The following is a 25,328-nucleotide window of genomic DNA, read 5'->3' as shown; positions in this document are numbered from 1 at the left end:
TTGAAGGGGAAAAAAACTACAGGACTACGGAGAAAGAGCAGGGGAGTGGGACTAATTGGATAAATCTTTCAAAGAGCCGCCACGGGCACGATGGGCCAAATGGTCACCTCCTGTGCTGTACCCACTATGAGATACTATGATACTTACACACAATGTTGTCCATCCCCATCCCCAACAAAAATAAATCAAAAATATATTGTGCTGCCTGCTACATACATGTGGATTGAAACCTGGAGCCCAGGAAGTGATTACACAGCTAAACCCACAAGTCAAAGGTATTCTGGAGGGTACCTACCGGACATTCTTTCCTTGGTTTATTAGCATTTTGACGAGTTCAGCAATGGGGTACTGAGCCTTAGCAACACAAAGACCATATCCTGCAAAAGGTATAAAAAGTCACAAGTTCACAAAATATTGTAACAGAATCCTTCACCTGGGTATTATTCCACAATTTCAATTTCATTTTCACTCAGGGCTTAACTTCAAGAATTGTAGTCTTAAAGGCAACATAATTAAACAGCTAATGAAGTTCTGGTGTATTAATTAGTAAGTATATATTCATAACAGAACCATTGTTTAATCTTGATGAAGCTTTAGAATTATACGGTAAGTATACATTTGGTAGATGTATTGCATCTGACTGATCTTCATTTTTTTTGCTTCCCATCTCTTTCTTCAGTCTCACATTAATATCTGGTAAAATAATGGTGTCTATCACCAGGAACAAACTATAAAACTGTCTGTATGTGAACAATCCAGTAACTAACAGGCAACATGGCTTCAGAAGGGGATGATCCTGCCTGACCAACCTCTTTTCTGAGGAAGTGATAATCCCAAGTAGACACTTTCAAAAAGATCTTTGATAAGGTTTCTTATGAAAGGCGACTACCGAAACTGCAAACAGTCAGAATTCAAAGGTTGCAGATAAGCAACTGGGTGAAGGAAAAAAAGCAGTAGGTATTTATTAGAGAAGTAATGTCAAGGTGAAGGGAGTGGGAGCGAGTGCCCCAGGGATCGGTCATAGGGGTCATAATCTGCATTACCAACTTAGATACAGAAATGCAATGTAAATAGGTCAAATTTGCAGATGATACTAAACTAGGAGGGTCATTTGAATCAGAGGAAACTGTCAAGGATCACCATCATTCAGTTAGATAGCGCTCCTCATGAACTGAAAGATATCTCAAAGCACTGTTCAATAAGGAAGAAAAATACATTGGACACTGAGCATGCGGAAATGGAAAGAAACAAAATGGAGTGGTTAAGATCACAGAATCATAGAATGATACAGCACAGAAGGAGGCCCATCGTGCCTGTGCCGGCTCTTTGAAAGAGCTATCCAATTAGTCCCATTCTCCTGCTCTTTGCCCGTAACCCTGCAAATTTTTCCCCTTCAAGTATTTATCCAAGTCCCTTTTGAAAGTTATTATTGAATTTGCTTTCACCACCCTTTCAGGCAGTGCATTCCAGATCAGAACAATTTGCAGCGTAAAAAAAAATTTCCTCATCTCGCCTCTGGCTCTTTTGCCAATTACCTTAAATCTGTGTCCTCTGGTTACTGTCCCTTCTGCCACTGGAAACAGTTTCTCCTTATTTATTCTATCAAAACCTTTCAGATTTTGAACACCTCTATCAAATCTCCCCTTAACCTTTTCGGCTCTAAGGAGAACAACCCCAGTTTCTCTAGTCTCTCCACATAGTGTTTTATAAAGGTTTAGCATAACTTCCTTGCTTTTGTACTCTATGCCTCTATTTATAAAGCCAAGGATCCCATATGCCTTTTTAACAGCCTTCTCAACTTGTCCTGCCATATTCAAAGACTTGAGTACGTACACCCTCAGGTCTCTCTGTTCCTGCACCCCCTTTAAAATTGTACCATTTAGTTTATATTGTCTCTCCTCATTCTTCCTACCAAAATGAATCACTTCACATTTCTCGGTGTTAAATTTTATCTGCCATGTGTCTGCCCATTTCATCAGTCTGTCGATGTCCTCCTGAAGCTATTTTTTTCATTTGTTCATGGGATATGGGTGTCGCTGGCAATGCCAGCATTTATTGCCCATCCCTAATTGCCCTTGAGAAGGTGGTGGTGAGCTGCCTTCTTGAACCGCTGCAGTCCGTGTGGTGAAGGTTCTCCCACAGTGCTGTTAGGTAGGGAGTTCCAGGATTTTGACCCAGCGACGATGAAGGAACGGCGATATATTTCCAAGTCGGGATGGTGTGTGACCTGGAGGGGAACGTGCAGGTGGTGTTGTTCCCATGTGCCTGCTGCCCTTGTCCTTCTAGGTGGTAGAGGTCGCGGGTTTGGGAGGTGCTGTCAAAGAAGTCTTGGTGAGTTGCTGCAGTGCATCCTGTGGATGGTACACATTGCGGCCATGGTGCACCGGCGGTGAAGAAAGTGAAGGTTTAGGGGGTGAACGGGGTGCCAATCAAGCGGGCTGCTTTGTCCTGGATGGTGTCCAGCTTCTTGAGTGTTGTTGGAGCTGCACTCATCCAGGCAAGTGGAGAGTATTCCATCACACTCCTGACTTGCGCCTTGTAGTTGGTGGAAAGGCTTTGGGGAGTCAGGAGGTGAGTCACTCGCCACAGAATACCCAGCCTCTGACCTGCTCTTGTAGCCACAGTATTTATGTGGCTGGTCCAGTTAAGTTTCTAGTCAATGGTGACCACCAGAATGTTGATGGTGGAGGATTTGGCAATGGTAATGCCGTTGAATGTCAAGGGGAGATGTTTAGACTCTCTCTTGTTGGAGATGGTCATTGCCTGGCACTTGTCTGGCACAAATGTTACTTGCCACTTATCAGCCCAAGCCTGGATGTTGTCCAGGTCTTGCTGCATGCGGGCATGGACTGTTTCATTATCTGAGGGGTTGCGAATGGAACTGAACACTGTGCAATCATCAGTGAACATCCCCATTTCTGACCTTATGATGAAGGGAAGGCCATTGATGAAGCAGCTGAAGATGGTTGGGCCTAGGACACTGCCCTGAGGAACTCCTGCAGCAGTGTCCTGAGGCTGAGATGATTGGCCTCCAACAACCACTACCATCTTCCTTTGCGCTAGGTATGACTCCAGCCACTGGAGAGCTTTTCCCGTTAGTATCCTCCTCACCGTTTACTACATTTCCGAGTTTTGTGTTATCTGCAAACTTTGAAATTATACCCTCCATACCCAAGTCCAGGTCATTAATATATATCAAGAAGAGAATTGGTCCCAACACCAAACCCTGAGTAACACCACTGTACACTTCGTTCCAGTCTGAAAAACAACCGTAAACCACTACTCTCTGCTTTCTGTCTCTTAGCCAATTTCGTATCCACGCAGCCACTGCCCCTTTAAACCCATGGGCTTCAATTTTGCTAACAAGTCTATTAAGATGGGAAACTGAAGGCTGCTCGAGAGGAAGGTTTAGAGGAGGGTTTTTAAATCAGGAAGTGAGTGGCCAGGCAAGGAGAACCATATCGTGCTTCAGAGAGCAGCAGTGTGATGGCTGAATGAGCGGCTGCCAATGATGGAATGAAGAGAATGAGGGGGTGAGGAGTCTGGTGTTAGAGCAGAGGGCACATACAGGGATGTTAAGACAAGAGAAGATCACGAAGCAGGGGTGAGGAAGCACACAAAGAGATCTGAAAATAAGAGTAAGAATTTTTAGATCGACATGATGGGGCAGCAGGAACCAGTGGAGCTTAGAAAATAGAGGGAGGTGGGAGTATGCAGGTGATAACGTAGTCTACAGCATTTCATATGAGGTGAAGCCTGTGTAGCGATGAGGCAGGAAGTCCAACTAGGGGGCATTAGAGAAGTCAAATCTTCAAGGCATGGACTAGCTCTTAATAGCGGAAGGGGGGACACGGAGTAAAGGTGAACAATGTTTTGGCGTGGAAGTGCAAGAAAGTAGTGCCAAAAACTGGAATAATTCTGTTTGCACCAGGTGAATAGATGTTTTGGAGCAATTTTACTAGCCCTGCTAAAAGTATCAATTCAGAGTGCATTATAAGAACACAAGAGCATAAGAAATAGGAGCAGGAGTAGGCTATATGGCCCCTCGAGCCTGCTCTGCCATTCAAGGTCATGGCTGATCTTCTACCTCAACTCCACTTGCCTGCAATATCCCCATATCGTTTGATTCCCTTAGTGTTGAAAAATCTATCAATCTCAGTCTTGAATATACTCAACGAGTGAGCATCCACAGCCTTCTGGGATACAGAAATCCAAAGATTCACAACCCTCTGAGTGAAGAAATTCCTCCTCATCTCGGTCCTAAATGGCCGACCCCTTATCCTGAGACTATGCCCCCTAGTTCTTGACTCTCCAGCCAAAGGAAACAGCTTCTCAGCATCTACCCTGTCAAGCCCTCTAAAAATTTTATACATTGCAATGAGATCACCTCTCACTCTTCTAAACTCCAGAGAATATAAGCCCATTCTACACAATCTGTCCTCATAGGACAATCCTCTCATCCCAGGAATCAATCAATTATGTCAAAGTGTGATGCTTTATGAGGTCTAGAATTCTGATCCTTTTACAGTTTTACTGCAGTTTGATTTCCCCTCATAACCAAACCATTGAGTTATAAGGGGTTAAATTGGGCCATGTAGCGCCCATGGTTGAATAGCTGCCACTGTGTGTGTCAGCTGTGAGTTGTGGGTGTGAGGCTTGCAACAGTGCTAAGTGTGTGAGGGTAAGGTAAATCATATGAATTGAAGGGTTGAGTACTGATTGATAGAGATGGTTGGTAGGTGGGTGATGGGGGTGTAGTGAATTGAGCAGTGGATGAGGCTAGTGATGCAGTTGGTAGGATATGCCATTTGAAGATTGAACTCACCCACCTTGACAACTCGTGTCAGATCACTGAACTTCTTCCTCCACTGCATCCATGTTCTTGGAGCTATGCTCCTGGCATTGACCTCTTCGGTTACTTCCTCTCACTGCCTCTTGAGCATATGTCTGGAGGGCCTCCTGCACCCCACCCCCTCAGATTCAGGATGTCCCACCTTCTCTCCACCTCTTGCACCAAGGCCTCCAGTGCATTATCAGAGAATCTTGGTGCATGCTCTCTCACATGTTCAGCCATTCTTCACCCTGTGACTTCCACCACTGGGGGCAGACAGGATCTGATTTTCACCTGCAATCTTGAGAAGGTAGCAAGGACTCCCGCCCAAAGTAGGCGGGTGTCCTTTTTAACTTTTTTTTTTAACTCGTTCATGGGATATGGGCGCCTCTGGCAAGGCCAGCATTTATTGCACATCCCTAATTGCCCTTGAGAAGATGGTGGTGAGCCACCTTCTTGAACCGCTGCAGTCCGTGTGGTGACGGTTCTCCCACAGTGCTGTAGGTAGGGAGTTCCAGAATTTTGACCCAGCGACAATGAAGGAACGGCGATATATTTCCAAATCGGGATGATGTGTGACTTGGAGGGGAACGTGCAGGTGGTGTTGTTCCCATGTGCCTGCTGCCCTTGTCCTTCTAGATGGTAGAGGTCGCGGGTTTGGGAGGTGCTGTCGAAGAAGCCTTGGCGAGTTGCTGCAGTGCATCCTGTGGATGGTATACGCTGATGCGTATCGGGTCCCACTGAAATCACCGGGACCTGACTACTATTTCTACCAGGCGGCCTAAGTGGGAAGCTGCAGCACACTTCCCACCAGGTCAACCCAGCGAGCAATAGAATTGGGACAAGATGCCCAAAAAGAGTATGTTTTTTAATTCTTTCCTTGTGGAGCCAGAAGGAGCAGGACTGCTCCTCCACGCCCCACAACGAAAGCTTAGGCTTCTCCTGCTGCAATCTCGCCAACCCCCGATCGCGAGGACCCGATCCCGCAACTTACTTGTTTCTTAACTCACCGTTGCTCATCCACTCAAAACTGGCTCGGAATTAAATTTGAGCCGTAGGTCTTTTTGTCTAGTTTAGTTGCTTGCTGGTGTTGCTTTATATTCAGTCACTCTGTATAAGTGGTTTAAAAAACACAACTGCAGTTCAGATCCCTGTACCAAGTTTATTTTCAATATTTATATTGCATGGTCATTTCAAACTGACTTTCATGCTGTGTGCTCGAGGGAAGAGGAATGAAGCTAACTTTGAACAAACACAGATTTGTTTGGTTAAATGCATGGTAGCCAATTATTTTGAATCCAAGTGCCAGCTATGAAAGATTGCAAAAAGCCAAGACAACCAGCGATAGGGTATTTAAGTGGCTGGATCTGTTCATTGAGTTATCAGCAGGTCGCTGAGCCAGTTGGAAATTTCACAGGAAAAGGTAGACCAGCTAACTCCTGTAGCTAAAAGCTATCTGTAAAAGAGTAGATTAGTGCTTATTCATTTGTCTGCTCCAGAAGTTAGTTTCTATTGTAAATACACAACTGTATTATATCATGTTAGATTATTCACTAACAAGATCTGATATGATACTCTACGGCATTCCAAGACTGCAATAAGATCGTATGGAGGCAAAACAATTATTTCCAAATTTTGATAAATCAGCAGTTACACACAATCTTGTGCAACACAATTTTTAGTTGGCGGGAATGCAAAAAGAAAAACCAGCCAAAAATCAATTTATGGAGAGTGGATGTTGGGAGGCCAGTTACGATGGCTAAACAGCCACCTGCTGCTTCTACTCCTTCAACTAGGCAAGCATTTGAGGGCAAGGCATATACATAAGGCATACTTAGAAGTTCACGACCGACAGGGGGTAAAGACCTGAAAAACAATTGAACACATATACTATGTTAATTGTATGATTTCTATCAATTAGTGTTAATTGTATTCAGGTGGTGGGTATCAATTGGGGACTCTCTTGTATCCTTTTTATCGGAAAGCTTAGCTAGAGTGTAGTGTGTGTGTAAAGGGGGCTCTCTGTGAATAAAGGCTAGGAAACAACTAAAAACCAGGCTCCAGTATTCTATCCTACACCACATGGCTATCCAATTATAACATACTAGACAAACTCAAAGACTGAATTAAAAGTGCAGTAGTATTTTATAGTCCATCACTCTATTTTGAGCAAAAAGAAAGGCCTTGATATTTATGGGGAGGCGGGGAGGGAGCAGGGGGACTTGTAGTGGTCGGGAAACCCAGAAATACAGGGAACGCGGAGGCCCTGCCAAATTTAACGGCGGGAACTTATTTTAATTTTTTGTCTCCGCTTCCCGGCCAGCAGCCCACTAGATTGAGAGGCTGGTTGGCTGTCGGGCAGGAAGGTCTGTGCTAGAAGGCTGCAGCCAGGGACCGGAGAAGAGGGAGGGAGAAATCGTGGGGAGGGAGAAATCGTGGGGAGGGAGAAATCGTGGGGAGGGAGAAATCGTGGGGAGGGAGAAATCGTGGGGAGGGAGAAATCGTGGGGAGGGAGAAATCGGATCGCCGTTGGGGGGGGGGGGGGGGGATGTCAGGAGATTGCGGGAAGGCGGCGGCGGATCGCGGGGAGGGAGACTGATCAAGGCGAATTTGCTTGGGGGGTCGGGGAGATGCGCTCCTGCTCCTCCTGGCCCACAAGCAGCGCTATAAAAAGCACTGACCTGCTGAATCCAGCAGTTCTCGCTTCCCTTCAGCTACTGGTTTTCCCAAGTACTGGGAAACCCGGCCCACAGCTGATAAATCTAAATGGCTGCTAAAGTCTGAGGCAGTCAGCCTCATTAACATATTTAAATGACGGACCTGCCTCTCGAGAGCAGGTTACTCGCCCACCCTCCAACCGGCCCCAGTTAAACCGGAAGGAAGTAGGTGCATTCGCAGCGGGTTGGACAATTGGCCTTTGCTTGGTATGTTCTTAAGACGCATAAAGGTTAACAATATAATGGGTTAAACGATCAATACAGCAAGAAAGGTTGCTTAACCGAACTGAAGACCAAACCTATGAAATCTGTAGGAACATTTGAGTCACAAGTGGTCCTTACGACATTTCATAATCAACAACTCATTATCTAACCCCAAGCTGAACTTCAAATGGTGTGCCGCTACAAACAGAGGATACCTGGTCACATCTAAAGTATAGCTGCTTATCATTTTCCCCAATCATTTAAACTTCATAAGTGAGTATATCAGCACTCTTCACCATCCAGTTCAGATTATTCACTCACCTACATGTCCCTCTGCTTATCTACAACACTGAAAACAATACTCCAAACATTTTACAAATTTCCTATAAACAACGGAATGTGTACAATTAAAGTTTGGGATTAATGCATATTTTTTGTTATCCCTCCCTCGAATGTTTTAACTCTATGCAGCTAGTTCACACTGTCCTCTTCAGCTACAATAGAAAGGTGATGGATCTCTGACCAAGAACAGCTTTGGGGCCAGTTATACAAGATGAGAGTCTCAGATTCAAATTACACCGCTGGCTAATGTTGCTTTTTACCCATAGACGTTGGAGTTCTGGCTTACATACTTGTACATACGTAAAACTCCACTCACACTCTTCCACATGCTGATTAGATTTTCATGTTAGGGGAGAGCCAGCAAGACGATTGACTCTCTGTTATTAATTGCATTGGAAATAAAGTTTTAGAATCATCTGTGAACTTTCCAAACTTGGAGATTGCACCAGACTTCCATTACACTGCAGCCAGTACGAACCCCAAGCAGTGCAAGATGACCTCCTGAAGGTGGTCTTACACCTCTTCCCATTATGGGGTTTGCCGTCAGATCACCAACTTGACTCCCAAGTTATACGTCCAGTGTTGCATCGAAGTGTACTTAAAATTGCTTCTCATCAACTAGACATCTGCTAATCCTTGGTTAGTGAGCTGAAGTGATGCAGGAAAGGTATCCCAACCAATTTTCCCATTTATAAGCTGGATGAATTGGTTAAAACTAGCAAACTAAGACCTCTACAAGAAATTGAAAAAGAAATTTGTACATTTCTATAGTGCCTTTCACGACCTCAGGATGTTCCAAAGCGCCTTACAGCCAATGAAGTACTTTTTGAAGTGTAGTCACTGTTGTAACATTGGAAACCTGGCAGTCAATTTGCGCACAGCAAGGTCCCTCAAACAGCAATGTGGTAATGACCAGATAATCTGTTTTAATGATGTTTTTGAGCGATAAATGTTGGCCAGGACACCGGGGAGAACAATTGGATTGTAAACATCAGTTGAGCCTTGGATTTAAAGTTGGATCTCCCAGTATAGAATGTAATGCTCTAGTATATGTTACTGGGCTACCCGTCAACATGGATTAATAAAAGATTTTACAATACTTAAACGGTTTGCATAGCTGCTGCTGGTTTCCCCACCCCAACTCCTTGTATTTTAATGCACAATGGACAGGAATTCCCTGGGGAATTCTCCCAATCGGCCGCCATACCTTCAGCGGAGGATCGGCAGAAAACCCGGAGGCATGGATAAATGGGGTTGGCGCCGAGGTTATGGCGGCTGATTGGGAGAACCTCAAAGGAAGTTCCCAGCAAATATATGTGCGCTGAATTCCAGCTATTGTAAAAGAACATGTTTACTAAATATCAAAACGGCTTACATTTTTTTATTCATAAATGCCTTTTGAAGGGATTCAGACTAACAAAAAAGGAAATGGGCCAAATCCTACATCGTTAACGTCATGTGGAACTTTATCCAAAATAAATTAAGTGACATTTGGAAAGGCCTCGTGTACAGTTTCACATGGTATTTCTACACAAAGCAAGAATGACAGCCATAAAAGGTCACCCAATAGCACGGTCATTGACCGCAGGAATTGCGAACCTCCCAAGCCAACACTAAATCCCAAGTTTCCTTTTAGAGATCAGCTAAAACATCATGAGAAAAATAAGTTTACTTCTCATCTAAACACTGACCTGGAGTGATGATGATATCATTGGCCTCTTTGATCATCTCGACCGTTTGGTCCACATTGACTTCAGTATGAGTGCCAGTGATTTCCATGGGTTTACCAATGCCAGTAGATGAGGTACCAAAACCACCAACGATTACGTTGACTAGAGAGCGGTTCATGGCCTACAAATAAAAGACTTTGATTTAATAAGTTTTCTTACTTTTGTTTCATTTCCTTTTTTGTTGTTTCATTACCACAGGAATTTACTTTGTAGTTGTACAAGGATTTTGTGGAGAACAAAATAGATGACATAACAGAAACTTTAAAAAGAGGAAGAGCTGCCTGTAAGTAAATGTAGCAACAGTAGCACGCCTCCCTGTGGCGATTTTGCATAACTGCAACATAATGTACATCTTCAGCAATAATTTGCCGAAAACTGGTCAGAAAAAAAATATTTCCAGATTTTTTTTTGAAGGGGGAAAGTAACATCTTTTTAAATTAACAAAACGCAAAAGGAGGTGGAAGCAATAAAATGTTTCTATTTTCAGAACTTAGAATCCGATCATACTGCAGGAACACTCTTCTCATCTAAATCAATTAAGATTGCACACAGATTTGTAAAACGTTGACATTTAAATGATAAAATAATGCACATTTCTGAGACGATTTAACAATTTAGCAAAAGGTACAATGGTTAGTTTTCTGGAGCCTCTCACCATGCAGAATTCTAAAGCTCCAAAATCCAGATTATCATCTGAATCCTTTTCTTCAAACGAGTTTAAAAAGCGCCTTGAAATGTTTTATTACGTTACAGGCACTATATTTTTGAAAACTGTTGTTGTAGTCTCAACTCTGTCAATTAAGTAGGCCTGTGTGTGATACCCATGAAACTTAAAATGGAGGCATGTGATAAAGGGTGAACAACATTAAAGAATATAGAAAGTGTAGTAGAGAGGAATTGGAGGTTAGAAGAGCTAAAGCGGAATATGAAAAAGACTATCAGATAATATAAAAGGAAATAGAACTTCTATAAGCAAGTAAAACGTAAAAGAATAGTTAAAGTGAGGGTAGAACCATTCAGGGAAGAGGAAAGGAGTCTAATTGTGGATGAAGGTATGGTGTAGATATTACATTTTTTTTAATATTCATTCATGGCAAGGCCAGCATTTATTGCTCATCCCTAATTTCCCTTGAGAAGTGGTGGCGAGCCGCCTTCTTGAACCGCTGCAAATAAACATTTTGCATTGGTTTTTACAAATGACGGTGGAGGCAGAACATAACGACTTCATATCAACAATGATTAAACTTCAAAAAGTAATTCATTGGCTATGAAGGAACGTCCTGAGGATGTGAAAGGTGCTATATAAATAAATATAGGTGTACTAGAGGAGCACATGGAACAATTGATAGAGCTAACTGTAGGAAAGGAATTGGTTCTGAAAACAATTAGCAGAACTCAAAGTGGATAATTCATCAGAGTCTGACGGCACACACCCGAGGCTGTTGAAAGAAGGCAGAGAGGAGAAGCAGAAGCTCTAGGCCATAATTTATCAATACTCCTTAAATAAATCACTAAAAGCTAGTGCACAGTTACAAAAATTAATCAAAACAGTTAATGGAATGTTGGCCTTTATCTCAAGGGGGTTGGAATTCAGAAATAACAAATGTCTATTCTCAGAATACAAATTAAGAAATGTTCTTTTCTCCTTTATATTTAGTTCATGCTTTTTTCGATCGTTATCTTTTCTGTCTCCCGATGACATTCGCCATTCCATCGTTTCCATCCTTTCCTTTATGCTGCCGTTGATTCAGTTGCCAGGTGTATAATTGCAGTTGATAATGCCTCAGTCTCAGATTTTCCCTTTCCTCCCATACAGAAGTGCCTTGTCTCCAATGTTTGTGCATCTCTTTCTGACAGCACAGCTGGGAACAAGAACTTGTTATGGGGAATTGTGGGTGCAGGTACAAACCCAAAACCTACCACTCTACTGCACAACATCTGACCCAATCGTTTGTCTGGGGGGCGTGAGGGGGATTTGTAACTTCCAAAGGGAGGGATGTCAGTACTGGAGATTGGAACATTTTTCCAAGTTTTGCACTCCGTGCTAGAATAGAGGATTCCCAGGGCAACTTTGCTGTCTGCTGGATTCAAAGGTCCCTCTATCTGTCATGCCTTAACCCAACACTCAAAAGGAGATCAGTCTGCATCATTTCAATCTCTTACACTTACCATCCTTGGTGGTTGTCTGATTGAGGCCACCATCCCTCCCACCTCTACCTCAATCATTGTGACTAAATACTGATACAGGAATAAACTGCCACAAAAAAAAATTCTAACCACCCCCCCCCCCCACAACACTAAAATGACTACTATAAAAAGGAAATCTATGACTGGGAATTTCCTTGGAGTTGCTCCCACTCCACCGTCGTAACATTGCCAGAAGTGCAGTGAAAACCCTGTTTAAATGCACAAGCAAGTTTTCCAGTGCACTTCTGAGGAAGTTATGGCAGCCAATGATTGCTGGAAATCAGCTATAAAACCAGAAAATGCTTGAAACGCACAGGCCAATCATGTTAACATCAAAGCAGCCTGAAAATTCAAGGAAGATATGTGGTGCCCAGAAAAAGGTAAATTGCAGCTACGGTAGCAGTGAGCCTATAACCTAGTACCAAATTAAACTGTGGACTCGGCCCCTTTAAAAATTTGGTTGAAAGAAAGAAGAAAGAACTTGGATTTATATAGCGTCTTTCATGACCTCAGGATGTCACAGCTAATGAAGTACTTTTGCAGCGTACCCACTGTTGTAATGTAGGAAACACTGCAGCCAATTTACACACAGCAACATCCCACAAACAGCAAATGGATTAATGGCCACATAATCTGTTTTAGTAATTTTGGATGAGGAATAAATATCTTCTTCTTCGAATAGTGCCGTGGGATCTTTTACATCCACTTGAGAAAGTAGACGAGGCCTCAAATTAACATCTCATCTGAAAGACGGCACCTCTGACAGTGCAGCGACTCCCTCAGCACTACACTGAAGTGTCAGCCTTGATTATGTGCTCAAGTCCCTAGAGAGGGGTAAGAATGAAAGGACCAAGCCAAGGCTGATATCATAAACTCCTTTCACTTAAGATCTTAAAGCAGGCAGAAAAAGGGGACTTTCATGACATCAATAGATCTGAACCTTACAATATGACTAACATTTTACTGGTGTGTCAGAGGGGAAGTGAAAAATTTTGCATGGCCAAATGCATTCTGCAACAACCCTGGGTTAACAAATGATCAACTCTGTGATCGCACTTCTGCACAGAAAGGACAGAGGTCCATATGATGGCACTATCTGGGAGCGAGAACTCCACCTGCAAGAGAAGTGTTGTGTGAAACTCTGGCTCCAATACGGGGAGGCCGAAAATGTCCGAAGAACGCGGCAAGGCCGAACTTAACGGCGGGACCCCATTATCATTTTTGGATCCGTTTCCCGCCCGGCAGCCGGCCAGATTGACAGCCTGGCTGGCGGGCAGGATGGAACGCCAGCGGCAGGAGGACACAGCTGGGGACCCTTGGGGACGGTCCCTGGCAATCAGGAGGGGGAAAGGTCAGCGATCACGGCAGAAGATCGGACATTGTGGCTCGAGGAGGAGAGAGGACATCGAGGCTGGAGAGGGGGAGGTCGGTGATCGGGACGGGGTACAGAGAGGCTGCAATCGGCAGGGGGGAGGCCAAAGGCTTCCTTGAGGGGCCATGGGGAGCACTCCTGCTCTTAGAGGCACTTACCTTGTGGAGCTGGCAGCTCCCACCTCCCTTTCACAGCCGAGTTTCCCGACCCCTGGGAAACACGTGCAGCAGCAGTGAATTTTAAATCGGGCTCCCAATTGCACTGTGGTACACTCGGACACCCCGATATCCAGCACCGTAAAAGCAGCAATGGGTTAGGGTCGCGTTTTGCGCATTTGATGATCTAACCCCCCGCCCCGACACTCTCCCACCCATCGTGGGGCTGTTAATAGCGAGGCCTCTGTCTCCGATACTCCTTGCTGCCATTTTGGATCAATAAAGTGTTGTTTTCTTGGTATAAAATCTGGCAGCTCTGGTAATGCTGCTCCGGTCCTGATCTCTTATCTTATTCCTATAATTCTTCTTCCATTAGAATTGTTGCCCTCAAATTTTCTTTGCTTATCTCTCATTTCTGAAAAGTAGATACCCATCCTGGGTGTATGGTTCTATAGAGCATGATCGCTTCTGTTGGTCACCTACATCGATGAACCTGGATGGTGATCAGCCCGCTATTCTAACTATTGGACCTTTACTCCCAATCCTGATCATTTCATTCGACATACTTGTATACTTGTACACACACTTTCCAGCAGGGGTCACTAAATACAGGCTAATTTCCTTCCTCTGAACCTACAGGTAAAAGCAACTGCAGTGTCACCATTGACATCCTAGCTGAGAGCAGTTAATTTAGCACAGATTATGGATTGCACCTGGGATCTGTACCACCAAGTGCGACAGTGTAAGTGCATTTACCCACCAAGAATTGGGGAGTTACCTTACTATTAGAAATTTAAAGAAAATCAATGTGAAATTTAAATGTATTCCACAAGCTAATCCATTTACTGTCCCCTTTGAGAGAGCAGTGTATGCGGAAATAAATTTTAAAAATGCATTCCTTACCACGCACATGATGTAGGAGAGGATGGCGCCAGAAGAGCCAATCAGGGCACCAACAATAGTGAGCAGGTTGTTGTTTAACAGAAACCCTTCAGCGCACAGGGCCCAGCCAGAGTAGCTGTTCAGCACGGTGATGACCACAGGCATGTCAGCACCACCAATAGCAGCTGTCAACGTCACACCCTGAAGGAGAAACAGACGCGGTGAGTGCAAAATAACTGCTTAAAAAAACACATATACACAACGTGGAAAGCAGCATAATTTTATGCCTGGAAAACAAAAACTTTTTAAAAATACAAAGCTTTTGGTTAGAGAAGACAGCATTCCTTTTGAAAGTTTAAGAAACTCCAGTCCTTACATATCTTGAAGTACAATCATTTTACCGCCAAGTTAATTTAAAAAAAATACAACACAGTCAATCATGAAAACAAATCTAAATGTATGCACCTACACAGTAAGACCTACACGGTTTTTCATTTTAAATGCTTCGATTGACGCCACATACTAAGCATTACTATTCAAGTGAAACACAAAATGAATCTCATGAACATTATTTATGTCAATACAATAGTACAGTCAGGATCCAGGATGGAGTGGAACTTCTGCCCACCCAACGTCGAGGATCATCGGAAATCCCGGGATCAGGTTATTTTAAATATTTTGGTCATTGTCTGCACCAATCCCTGCACAACTGGGTTGCCAGCCTCAGCAGGGAGGGAAGGATTTTGCTGCTGCATCTTTCCACAGCATTAAAGGCCCAACGGGGCTCCAGCACCAACATTAAAAATGGTATTTTACACGTTTTCTTGGCTTCTTCTGCCTGTTTCAGCTATGTGATTTGGGACTTCCAGAACTCTGGTGCCCGTACCCTATCTCACACCAAGTCCTGCTTGCCCATCACCCGTGCTTGCTGACCTATATTAGTCTCAAATTTAACATTCTCATCCTCATGTTTAATTCCTTTCATGGACTTGCCCCTATCCTCCTCCAGCCCTGAAGTCCCTCCCAAACTCGGATGTCTTAAGCATCCCCCTCCCCCCTTTTCCCCACCGGAAAACTGGGCAGGGAGGAGCGTACAAAACTAATGGAGCCCGTCCGATTTTCCATCTGTTCATTTAAATGGCTCTGTTGGGGATTTGCACTCCTCCCTGCCCAATTTTCAGTATTCACTGAGCCCAGATGATCCATAATCCCAGGCTCAGAAGCAGGAAAATTTGCCCACTTTTTATTCTTTAAAATGAATGCCATACACCACAATGTTAAATCACAATGAGCAACTATCACTCCAAATAAGCATGTTTCTATTATGGGCCAAACAGAGGACAACTGTAACTCTCCAAATTACCAGAGTCTGCAAATAATTATTTTCAGGTTCTTACAAGTGTCACTCACTTACTGTTTCCTGTTACATACCATAATCGCAGAAAGAGAAGACACTGAACCCAAACAGGCGATGCCAGTTGTATAGCTTGGATCAATCATAAATGGAACTATTCCTCCAGCGCTGGCTGCCAGCAGGCCTGCATTCAGATAGTGTCTCCCAGGGAGGAGGAATGGAGCTGAATTCAACAAACCTGTAAAAAGCAGAAAAGCAGTGATTGGTGCCAGAGCTTACGTTTTGTGATGCAACAGCAGAACTCCTGTCTTGTCAGTTCTTCACAGCAATGCCATCAGGTCAATTAACACCATGTAGTAATATGGGGAAAGTGTATATAATCCTTGAACAACAGTGCAAATCAAGCAAGCCATGTTTCTGAAAAAGGGGGCATCCCATCAGCAGTCTTGGGAAGCAGAAATACATTCTGGAAGTACAGGTCAGGAATTGTGGGCCGTAATCTTTTTTCTGGGTTATCTGCCAAGATGTGTCAGATCAGGACTGGTAACTAGAAAACGGTGCCAGCTAAAACTGCCCCAATAATTCCTACACTTTCAAACCCAGATTCAAATTATGTGAAACCTCCATTCCCATCAATGAAACTATATATTATATACATATGGACACAAATACCATGTGCATATACTGTAACATAATATCCAGTAAAATTCTTATTTTTTCTTTTGGGCTCTCATTTAATCTCATTAGATTAGAGATGTTAGTGCAGGGATATGGAACACTTCCGATTTCAGGAACCCAGTATCAGTATCAACCACACTCAGACTGGATATAGCATGGGTTAGATATTAACAAGAATTGACGTTTGTATACACCTTCAATGTAGTAAAACATCCCATGGCACTTCAGAGGCAAAATCAGATACCCAGCAGTTGTAGGAGAAGAGTTGAGAGAGGTGACTGCAACAAGTAGGTCGTCAGGAGATTTTTAAAGTTGGGGACTGAGGTAGCAAGGGGGAGGGGGTTAAGGAACAGTGTTCCAGAAAGTAGGGCCAAGATCGTCATTGAAGATGAATCAGAGAGATGGGTGTGCAAGAAGCCATTGTCAGAGGAACTGAGGTACACATTGGCACATAGGGCTTGAGGAGGTTACAGAGGTAGGAATGGGTAAGATCAAGGTGGTATTTGTAAACATGGATGAGAAGTTCGACGCATTGGGTATTAGCAGACATTAGAGGTTCGGAGGAATGGGACTTAGTACAGGATAAGATGCAGGCAGCAGGGTTGGCAGTGTACTTGGCAGGCCGACGAGAAGAGCATTGGTAAAGTTGAGTGGAAGACAATGAATGCACAGATGAGGGTTGTAGAAGCAGTGAGCAACGGGCAAGGATGAAGGTGAGTGATGCTGCAGAGGTGGTAACAGGTGGTTTTGGTGATGGATAAGATATGATGTTTGAAACTTAGCGCAGGGTCAAACAGGACACCGAGCCAAATAAGATGACTTAGGTCTAGCCAATATCGAGTTGGAAAAATTTCTTGCGTATCTACAAATCTGTGTTGGACAAGGAGTCAGACAACACCATGGTGGTAGAAAGATAAGAGCTGAATGTTGACTGGATGGAAGCTGACTCCCATGCCTATGGATGATGGGACAGCACATAAATGAGACACAGGACGGAATCTTGGGGCACTCTGAGTTACCGTGTGTTGGGGGTTGGGGGAAATAATTGCAAGAGTTATGCTGGCTACATTTGGAACAAGTAGGAGTGGAATCATGCAAGAGAGGTGCCATGGAGGTAGACCACAAAGGAGAGATAGTGGAGCAGGATGGGGTGGTCGACCATGACTAACACCACAAAACGTCAAAGAGGATAATGCAGCAAAATTGCAGTTACAAGGGATGTCGTTGGTGACTTCGACCTGGGCAGTCTCAGTGCTGTGGGTGGTGGCAGTTGAGGATCTTAGAGAGGTAAGGAAATGAGAATGAGAGGAAGGATGGAAAGAAAGAAAGGAAAGCGATTATTTTTTATGTTTCATATCAGAAACAATTCAAAGTGCTTTTCATACAATGAACTGCTTCCATGTCATCAGCAGTTATGCAGACAATGTGGTAATTAACAGCTAGAATGGGATGGCAAAAAGGATAGTTGAGGTCAGGGCATTAGATTCATTTAAGAAATAGCTAGATGCTGTTAGATTTGAACTCAGGTGCCAGAGGCGAAGAGCCAGTATCTGATGTCTCAAACATTAATGTTTCATCCACATTCAAAATGGGGCCTCAGCTTTTCACCATATATATTAATGACTTGGATAAAGGAATAGAGTTGTATATCCAAGTTTGCAGATGACACTAAGTTTGGAGGCACAGGAGGTTATGTGCATGGGAGATAGACAGTCTAAGTGAGTGGGCAAAACTATGGCAGATGGAGTTCAATGTGAGGAAGTGTGAGGTCATCCACTTTGGATCTGAGAAACACAAATCAGAATATTTTCTCAATGGTGAGAGACTGGGAGCTATGGAGGAGCAAAGGGATTTAGGTGTCTGTATACACAAATCACTTAAAGCTAGTGCACAGGTACAAAAAGTAATCAGAAAGGCTAGAGGAATGTTGGCCTTTATCCCAAGGGGGTTGGAATTCAAAAGTGTGGAAGTGATACTTCAGTTGTGCAGAACTGTGGTCAGACCCCATCTGGAGTACTGCATTCAATTTTGGTCACTGAACCTCAGGAAAGATACATTGGCGCAGGTTGACCAGAATGAGACAAGGACTTAAAGGGTTAAATTATGATAGGTTGCATAAAATTGGTTTATATTCCCTTGAGTTTAGAAGGTTAAAGAGTGGTCTAATCTAGGTGATTCGAATAAAGGGATTTGATAGGGTAGATACAGAGAAACTATTTTTTCTGGTGGGAGAATCCAGATCAAGGGGGTATAACCTTAAAATTAGAGCTAGGCCATTTAGGAATGAAATCAAGGAAGCACTTTTTCACACAAAGGGTAATGGAAATCTGGAACTCTCCCCCAAAAGGCTGTGGATGCTGGTCAACTGACACTTTTAGACTGAGATTTTTGTTAGGTAAGGGTGTCAAGGGATACGGAACAAACGTGGGTAAAGAGATGAGCCATGATCTAACTAAATGGTGGAACAGTCCCGGGGTGGACTGATAGGCCTATTCCTGTTCCTATGCAACGTATCTTTCTCTTTCAGGTGCTGATCGACCTGCTGTGTATTTCCAGCACTTTGTTTTTATTTCAGATTTCAAGCATTTATTTATTTTTATTTTTGTCAATATAAGGCAGTGGGGGGTGCACTGAGGGGAAAAATGAAGAGTTAAAAAGCTAGCTTTTAAAACCTTTTATAATTGTAATTTACTTCATAATATGCATAAAGATCTCTACAGACTTTTATTGGCAGTACATGTCCCTATAAACTCTGGTATATTGCCATTTTAGTATTTATTAGAGATGAAAAAGAAAACAAAAAACAGACTTGTCCCTCTGAGAAAGTAAAAGTTATGTTTAACAATTCTAAAAGATGACTAATTATGAATACTTTGTTAGACCTGCAGGTGTACGTTTCTTCAAGTTAAAAACTTTCAGACACATAACATTCAAGAGTAAACACGGTCACAGATCGGCCATTTCATAAATAGGGTGCTGATTCAAAGAATTTAGACCCATTAATCAAATTTCAGTAAGTAACAAAAAAAACATTTGATTAGCGTCTGAAGGAAAAGTACAGGTTAACATTTGGATGGAACCCTCTATCGGAACAGGTCAGTCACTGTACGACCCTTCACAAATTCTGACGAAGGACCTTATACCTATCTTTTTCTTTGATATGTCCATTTTATTTTAGATTCACATTTTTCCTTTTCATCTCTGTTGCTGCACGTGTCGCAGAGATTATTCTCTGAAAGTTGTACAAAGCTGCTTTTAAAATAAGCTACTATTCTTTTCGATACTGGAAGAAAATTATAATTTAGCACAAAGTGTGCCATTGTTTATACAGTAACGAGTGTGTTACTTTAATACATATTTTTCTCAGGTGTGCATTTCATAAGCAATTAACAGTTCACACCACAGGAATATTCTTCTTCAGAAAGAAATGAGGACCAGGTGGGAGAGCTGACTAAACTAAATTAAAGCTTTACACTTGTGAAAATCCATATCAACATCCCTGAGAAAAGAGATAAAAGTCTCCTTTAACTAATTATTATCAAAAATCACAGGTCTCTCAGGCTACATATTCTTTGTTTACATGAGTGGGTAACAAACATACAATGAATTGGGTACATAATGTAGTAATCTTAGATGTGGTACTTTCAGACTTAGAATCAAAACATCAACAGATAAATAGATGGAGTGAGGGGTGTGGAGGAAGACAGCACGACAGAAAAAAGGGAGAGAGTATGTCTGAGTGGGGCAGGATATTAAAAACTTTTCCCATTTCATTTTCTCTACCCAAATAGCATGCACCAATACTTTATTGAGAAATATCTGCCAAAAACGTTAGTTATGCAAGAACACCCCAACCTCCATTTACCTTTCTTCCCTTTAAGGACTGCCCAGCTGAGATTGATTCAAACAAGGAGTACATTCCATATTCTCAGAGCAGCAGTCCCTTGAAAGTGATATTCTTGGTTTCCATTGAACAGTTGAATTAATCAATAATTTCACATCACTTTTAATTAACATGGTTAAGATATCAACAAAAGAGTTTTGCTGCATACATCCAGAGAGAGAGAAGTATTTATTGGCTATTGTTAAATAACAAAATAAATTGCATTTATATAATGCTTTTAACATGGGAAAACATCCCAAAGCACTTCATAGAGGATTAAAAAAAGATGGGCACTATGCCAAAGGAGATAGCAGGAGGGGTGCCCAAAAGCTTATTCAAAGAGGTGGGTTTTAAGGAGGGTCTTAAAGGAGAAGCAGGAGGTGGAGGTGGAGGTGGAGGCAGAGCGGTTTAGGGAGGGAATTCCAGAGCATGGGGCTTAGGCATCTGAAGGCATGGCCAACAATGATGGGGCAAAGGAAGAGGGAATGCACAAGAGGCCAAAGTCAGAGGAACAGGGTGTTTGGGGTGTTCGGGGAGAGGCGTGTAGGGCTGGAGGAGGTTACAGGGATAAGGTCATGGAGAGATTTAAACACAAGGATGAGAATTTTAAATTTGAGGTGCTGGGGCACCAGCAGCCAATGTAACTCAATGAGGACAGGGGTGGTGGACGAGTGGGACTTGGTGTGAGTTAGCATACAAGCAGCAGAGTTTGATGAAATAAAGTTTTACAGAGGGTAAAAGAAATATCTCTATCTATATAATGGTAATGCTTGAATAAGCAAATTCTCACGATTAATAAATCAACTGAAAGTTTAAAGTGGAAGCGTTAATCAATTCAAGTTTTCCAATTTCATACAAACAAAACGTGCCAATTCATTCTGGACAATGTTATAGATCAGATAACCACAGAAGTAAATAATCAAACTACTTGATTTTAAATAAATACAGAAAGTATATTCCAAATTACAAACTGATGGAAGGGTAAAAATCAGTGCCAGACCTCGATAAATACCTGGTAGTAGCTCCGGCCTGAGCTATAAACAGCTTCCTATCTGACAGCAGTTACCTGCTTGTTGCTGCATTGTCCCTGTCTTTGTCACATCTATCAGTGGCTCAACTTGCAGTTAAGTTTGTTCCTCAACAATCTCGCCCACGCCTCGCCACCCAGTGCTCATGGTAGAGATGCAGTAGTCATAGAAGTTAAAACTGTTTCAGCAGTTTCTTGCACAGGACTATACTTGCACAAAACCATTTGCATCCTAATGCACAGCAGGGCGTCTGTGGATAGCAATGGTCAGTTGTTCCAGCAATGTCTTGTAGGGCAACATGTTTGTGCACAAAAACATGCTGGAGCTCAAGAACATGGAGTGGCATTTTAAAAACTGAGAATGCTGCTCCAAAGTTGGGATACCAGGTCACATTAGGAATAAGCCCATAAAATGAGGTCACTTGAGAAATATGCTGCCATGGGCAACATCATACAAATTCAAAAAATTGCATCCATTGCTGCATTTTGAGATCAGGCATGTGGATTTGAACCAGCATTTTCTTCTGTAGATCTCCCAACTATTATTATTTTATTCCAATTAACCTTTTTTTAAACACAGAGATAGAATTGAAAAGTAGAGAGGTTATGTTAAACGTGTATAGAACCTTGGTTAGACCACACTTGGAGTATTCTGCACTGTTCTGGTCTCCATATTATAGAAAGGATGGAGAAGGTGCAAAAAAGATTCACAAGGATGATACCAGAACTGAGAGGATATCCTTATCAGGAAAGGCTGAGCAGGCTGGGCTCCTTTTTATAGGAACATAGGACATAGGAACCTCTCTAGAAAAGACAAGGCTGAGGGGTAACCTGACATAGGTCTTCAAAATTATGAAGGGGTTTGATAGGCTAGACATAGATAAAGTGTTTCCACTTGTGGGGGAGACCAGAACCAGGGGCCATAAAAATAAGATAGTCACTAATAAATCCAACAGGGAATTCAGGAGAGACTTCTTTACCCAAAGTGTGGTAAGAACGTGGAATGCGCTACCACAAGGAGTAGTTGAGGCAAATAGGATAGATACATTTAAGGGGAAGCTAGATAAGTACATGAGGGAGAAAAGGAATAGAAGGGTATGCTGATTAGGTTAGATGGAGAGGGGTGGAAGGAGGCTTATGTGGCACATAAATGCTGGCATGGACCAGTTGGGCCGAATGGCCAGTTTCTGAGCTGTAGACTCGAAGTAACTCGATGTAATTTCGCACTTCTTCAAAGCCTGCTATTTTAAAAGTCCAATATCTTGGTGTCACTCTCAGTTTTTTGAACACTTTCATGAACATTTCAGTTCTACTGATATCATGATCACTAGATCCTCGATGCTTCCCTTCTTCTACTTTGCATGCCACATCTGGGGTAATTACTAAAAAAGTTAGATCCAGAATAGCCTATGACCACGTTAGCTGTGACAAACTGAGGAATTAATCCTGCATCACCTCTTAGGCTGTCCTCTGTTGTCTTCCCAGTGAGTGTCTGGTAGTTGAAATTGCGCATGATTAACATTGTGCCCACTTTACAGGGATCCCTGATCTGTAAGAATATTCTCCTGTCCATCCTCTGTCCAGGATGTCTGTAACAACAGCCAGTAATTATCTTATATCTTTTACTTCAGACATATTCAGTTAACAAACCACCAGATCCATCGGGAGAGGGGGGAAACAAAGGGATAAATTTTAACCGCCAACAACGGGTGGGAAGTGCCCACTTCTGGGTTTGACCCAGACCCGTTTGGACGTGCGCTTGCTTCTGATACTGGAGGTGCCGGCGGCACTTAAAGCTGAGGGGCTGATATGTAAAAGGCCAATTTAGGCATTTAAACCACTTAAGGCGATTAACTTTTTGTATACTGGGTTAACAAACCATTTTAACTTCTAAACGTGTCTCCATTGCCTCTGAAACATGCAATGGAAACGGAGGCGCATTGCAGCCGACCCTTATTTGGACCTTTAAACCCGTGATTGACATGTGAACAAAAGGTGAGATTTTGCAGCAGGGCAATCAGTTCTCTCAGACAAACCTTTGGCTGGGAATTCTTTATGTTTAGACTGAAATTTCTTTGTTCACACTGAGAATTCTTGTGTTCAGGCATTTTTACCTACATTTTGGACCTCCTCAAACTGACATCATCAGGCTGGGGAGGGCGCAATGGATTTATTCCACAGTTCATCTGAGGAGGAGGCACATCACCATCCACAGCAGGCACGGCGTGCAGTTCTGGGGAGTTGCAAGTGCACAAGACAGAGGTGTGCCACAAGGACCTGCAGAAAAGCAGAGAGGGGACCAACAGAGGAGCTGACATCGCAGGAGGCACTACCCATGTGAGAGTGTCTACAGGCAGACGCTGAGCTTCCTGGAACTCTCTGAGCAGCAGTGCCTACACAGGCTCAGATTGAGTCGCCAGGTGATCGCAGACATCTGCAGGCTCCTTCATGCAGAGCTGCTCCCGGCTGGGCCTGGTGGCATGCATTGCTCGTCGCAGTTAAAGTCACCACTGCCCTCAATTTCTTTGAACTCCGGATCCTTCCAAGGCGCCACCGGTGACATCTCCAGGGTCTCTCAATCATCTGCGCATAAATGTATAAGACTGGTCACAGATGGCTTGTTTGCCAGGGCATCCGACTATGTCAACTTCCTCTGCAATGACATCAGCCAGACTGAGAGGGCAGTGGTTTCCACTCTCTGGCTGACTTCCCACGGTTACAGGGTGCAATTGATTCCACACACGTTGCAATTCGAGGACCTGCACATGAGCCAGGACTGTTCATCAACCGAAAAGGGATATCACTCAATCAATGCGCAGCTGGTTTGCGACCACCGGACGAGGTTTCTGCAGGTGTGTGCCAAACTTGCTGGCAGCTGCCATGATTCCTTCATTTAGCATGAATCCAACATCCCGGCCCTCTTCCATGCACAAGGCAGACTTAAGGGCTGGCTCCTTGGAGACAAGGGATACCACCTGCAGACATGGCTCATGACATCTGTGAGAAAGCCCGCCAGCGAGGCACAGCAGTGGTACAACGACAGTCACATCACCACTAGGTCTGTCATTGAACAAGCCATAGGAATGCTGAAGATGTGCCTTCTGAAGGACGATCCGGTGGTTTTATATATATATTTAAAATACAGACGGCTCCAAACTCACCTTGTAATTTGCCGTAAGCGACGAGAGAGCCGCTGAATGTCACTCCACCTATGTAGGTGCCAAGGTAGGCTATGATCTTGGTAAGGTTGGCTGCAGAGTCTGTAGCGAAGTGAGGATATTCCACCATGTACTCAGCCACACAGGTAAGCACGGCAGCTAAACCGACCAGACTGTGGAAGGCAGCTACCAGCTGGGGGAGGTCCGAGATCTGGATATGCCTGGCAATGCCCAGTCCTGTAGAAAATTTTAGAAATACATTAAATTTCCATCAAAATAAGCAGTCTGGATAAGAACAAGTTCCGTTTATGGGCTACTCCAATAATTTTATCCCTTCATTCACTCTTCATGCCTTACATTGCTGTGATAAGTAAATTATTTTACTCAAAAAAAACACACTTTTTTTGCCTAAACCATGAAGGATTCATCATGAAGCTGCACTTGTCTATTCATGCATCATGGCGTCTATTATAATTTCAATAACTTTTCTACTCATTTAAGGACTTCGGCAGTTTTTAACAACGCCCGCCATCACCACAAACATTAGTACAGCGCCTTCAACATAATAAAACTGCTCAAGGATCTGCGCATAGGAGAAAGATGGACCAAGCGATAGAAGATTTAGGAGAGCTGGCTGTAGTTTGGGCAGATTTTAAGCTTTACTTTTCATTTTAGTTAAGCATAAATGATCCTGTGAAATTGGTGGGAGCAGCAACAGTTATCGTCGAGGCAGCACAAATGTAGCAGCAACATGCTCATTTGGTTGGTGAACTGCCCTAAAGTCTATAGTCAGGAGATGTGGGAGGAA

The 25,328-nt window shown here is 43.2% G+C and overlaps 1 protein-coding gene across 1 annotated transcript in view; it reads right to left on the bottom strand.

Moving 5' to 3' along the window:
- LOC137329941 (NAD(P) transhydrogenase, mitochondrial-like) overlaps positions 1-25,328 on the bottom strand; it is a 139,065-nt gene that overhangs the window by 21,750 nt on the left and 91,987 nt on the right. Inside the window, exons 15-19 of the mRNA XM_067994498.1 lie at positions 24,524-24,757; positions 15,852-16,012; positions 14,442-14,621; positions 9,786-9,945; positions 296-377 (exon numbers count right to left, since the gene is read on the bottom strand). Coding sequence (XP_067850599.1) covers positions 296-377; positions 9,786-9,945; positions 14,442-14,621; positions 15,852-16,012; positions 24,524-24,757 — 817 coding nt within the window. The remainder of the gene's footprint in view (positions 1-295; positions 378-9,785; positions 9,946-14,441; positions 14,622-15,851; positions 16,013-24,523; positions 24,758-25,328) is intronic.

Source organism: Heptranchias perlo, chromosome 1 (genome assembly GCF_035084215.1).
Source record: "Heptranchias perlo isolate sHepPer1 chromosome 1, sHepPer1.hap1, whole genome shotgun sequence".
Lineage (NCBI taxonomy): Eukaryota > Metazoa > Chordata > Chondrichthyes > Hexanchiformes > Hexanchidae > Heptranchias > Heptranchias perlo.
The sequence above is the reverse complement of the archived record's forward strand: the minus strand, read 5'-3'. Positions and strand labels throughout refer to the sequence as shown.